The sequence below is a fragment of the Volvox carteri genome (genome assembly GCF_000143455.1).
Source record: "Volvox carteri f. nagariensis unplaced genomic scaffold VOLCAscaffold_95, whole genome shotgun sequence".
Lineage (NCBI taxonomy): Eukaryota > Viridiplantae > Chlorophyta > Chlorophyceae > Chlamydomonadales > Volvocaceae > Volvox > Volvox carteri.
In genome coordinates, this window is record NW_003307638.1 from 225,859 (window position 1) to 228,345 (window position 2,487).

A 2,487-nucleotide genomic window follows, 5' to 3' on the forward strand; every position below is an offset into this window, starting at 1 on the left:
CGCCACCATTAGTAACAACATTGCCTTGCACTCAGAGAACGGGAGAGAGATCGAGGTGGAGAGGGAAAGAGGTTGTTAACGGCCCGATGTTACAAGCACAAGCGACCATATCGACCATATCGTACTATGTAGTACGAGCTGACCTTGCAGGACGGCTGCTTCTCTGAGAACCCCACGAGCAGGTTGCCGGTCTTGAGATTAAGATGTACGACACCCCGGGAGTGGAGATAATCCATACCCTGTGACGTGTGGGTTTGGGAGGGTGTTGTGATAAGAGGAGTCTGTGTGTGCGAGCGTGTGTCTATAGTACCCGCCATCCCGCGTGCATACATACGTGCATACATACGTGCAGCTATACCACCCTGTATCAACATACATACGTGCAGGCAGAAGTTATGGCCTGACCTCTGCTCCCGGAGGTTCCGGGTTCAAATCCGCCTATCGACCCCTCGGTGACCCCTCTCGCACCGAAGGGGATGAATGGGAAGTCGCCCGCCACCTTGTGATCGGTAAAAGACGTGATTATAGCAATTTGCGAGCTGGCCAGGAACTAAGTTGTGGCGCCGTTGATCCGCTAGGCTTGGTTGGATGCTGGTGGTGAATTGCTGAACCCAACGAATACATTCTGAAGTCGGACGGGGTGAATGGATTAGGGTGCCCCTCTCGCAGGGAACTGCCTGGGGAAAGGGGGCCGCTGGTGAAGCTTAACCACCCCGTAACGACATACATACGTGCACACACACACACACGTACACACCTGAGCCGCATCCAGAGCCACCTTGATGCGCGCCATAGGAGACTTCACCTGCAGTACAAAGCTAAGTAAGAGGCAATAAACTATAATCCGGTTTGCAGTACAGTATCTGAAACAGTTAGGCGGTTGGTACGGAAAGACTTATGACGCGTGCCTCTCGGCGAACCTCGCCCAACCATCACACGTAACTACCTTGCCCAGTCACCTCAACCACCTCAACCACCTCTCCGCCGCAACTACCTCCCCCCGAACAGGACCAAGTCGGACAACAAGTCCTTCAGCTCCCCCACCCACCAGTGCCGCCTGAGTGCGGACCGAATGGAGTTGCCGGTCAGGTACTCGGAGAGCAGGGCGGGGCCGGAAATGGCGTGACACGCCACTAGCCTGGTGGGGGGGCCGGATGGGGGGGAGGACGGAAGGGGGTTAATAGGTCGCAGGCGCGCGGAAAATGCCGAATAAATTTTATTATTTTTATTTTATTTATTTATGTTATATTATTTTATTTATTTATTATGTATATATTGATTATTAAATGCATTGTTACTATTATTTAAGTATTATTTTTATTGATTATTAATTTTATTGTTATACTTTATTTTAATATTCGGCTGAGGGGTTTCGCTTCCCTCACCGATCTCTTGTTGAAGGAGGCAGATGAAAGTACGGCATGTGGTCTCTAATGATGTTCTCAGAAACACATATGTACGACACGTTAGGTCCAGGAAACCTAATCCCAATTCGCAAATCCCCTTGCATCCCCCCTTTACAGGCTAACGCTTCTCCAACTCCATCTTTCTTCCCCACACACATGTAAACGTCTTCCATTTACACACACGCACACACATACATACATACACACACCGGCTGTTCTCCAGCTCTGCCGCCTCCGTACCCGCCTCCGTACCGCCGCCCGTACTGCCGGCAGCCACTACGCTAGGTGCCGCCGCCAGCAGCACCTTCGACCCCAGACGCCGTACAGGTGCACCAGACGCCGACCGTAAGAGGGTGGAGGAGCTGCTGCGCCGCGACAGCGGCGACGGCGACACTGCCGCTGGGTCGCCGTACCTGCGCGGCGGCGGCGGCGCCGATTGACTTGCAAGACCCCTGAAAGCATGATGATTCTGGAATGGGCCCTGAGGGCTGCCGATTTGCGAGTTGGCTGTAGCACCGCCAGGCAGCTGTAGCGAAAGCGGTAGCTGCTGCTGCTGCTTATCCCCCGGTTCATCTGTTAGGCGTACGGCAGTCCAACTGGCGCCGCCATTACCACACAAGCCACCGTCGGAGGCCCCTCGGGTGCGCTGGGGTGACGGCAGTATTAGCGGCGGCTCCGCAGCGACCGCCGTGACGGCGGCGGCGGCGTTCACCGTCCCTCGCGGCGCCAGGGAGGGGGCCGCCGGTGTTCCGCCGGCCCCCGTGAGCAGCGCCTGTAGCTGGCTCTCCAAGGAGGCAGCTCGGATGGTGAGCTGGCGCTGGCTGAGGGGTGCAAATGGCGACAGGAACGACCCGTGGGTCGGGGCCGCCGCCGCCGGCGGCGGCGATGGATGTGGTAACCTGTGGGCGCTGGCGGCGCCGGCGCCAGTGTTGTCGGCTGCAAAACCAGGATCAAAATCTGCAGCGGAGGCGGCGGGTGTGAAGGCTGTTGTACTGGCTTCGGAGCCGGCAGATGCCGGCTCCTGCGCTGCCGCTGACGTCGTCCAGAGCTGATGCCCGGCGGTGTCGAACATCGCTTCCAT

General features: G+C 56.7%; 1 protein-coding gene across 1 annotated transcript in view; it reads right to left on the bottom strand.

Annotated features, from left to right (window-relative positions):
* Positions 1 to 2,487, bottom strand: part of VOLCADRAFT_99787 (uncharacterized protein) — a gene marked incomplete at both ends in the record, with an annotated part of 3,790 nt that extends 1,303 nt beyond the window's left edge. Inside the window, 5 exons of the mRNA XM_002958475.1 lie at positions 144 to 239; positions 758 to 805; positions 1,045 to 1,138; positions 1,616 to 1,771; positions 1,820 to 2,487. Coding sequence (XP_002958521.1) covers positions 144 to 239; positions 758 to 805; positions 1,045 to 1,138; positions 1,616 to 1,771; positions 1,820 to 2,487 — 1,062 coding nt within the window. The remainder of the gene's footprint in view (positions 1 to 143; positions 240 to 757; positions 806 to 1,044; positions 1,139 to 1,615; positions 1,772 to 1,819) is intronic.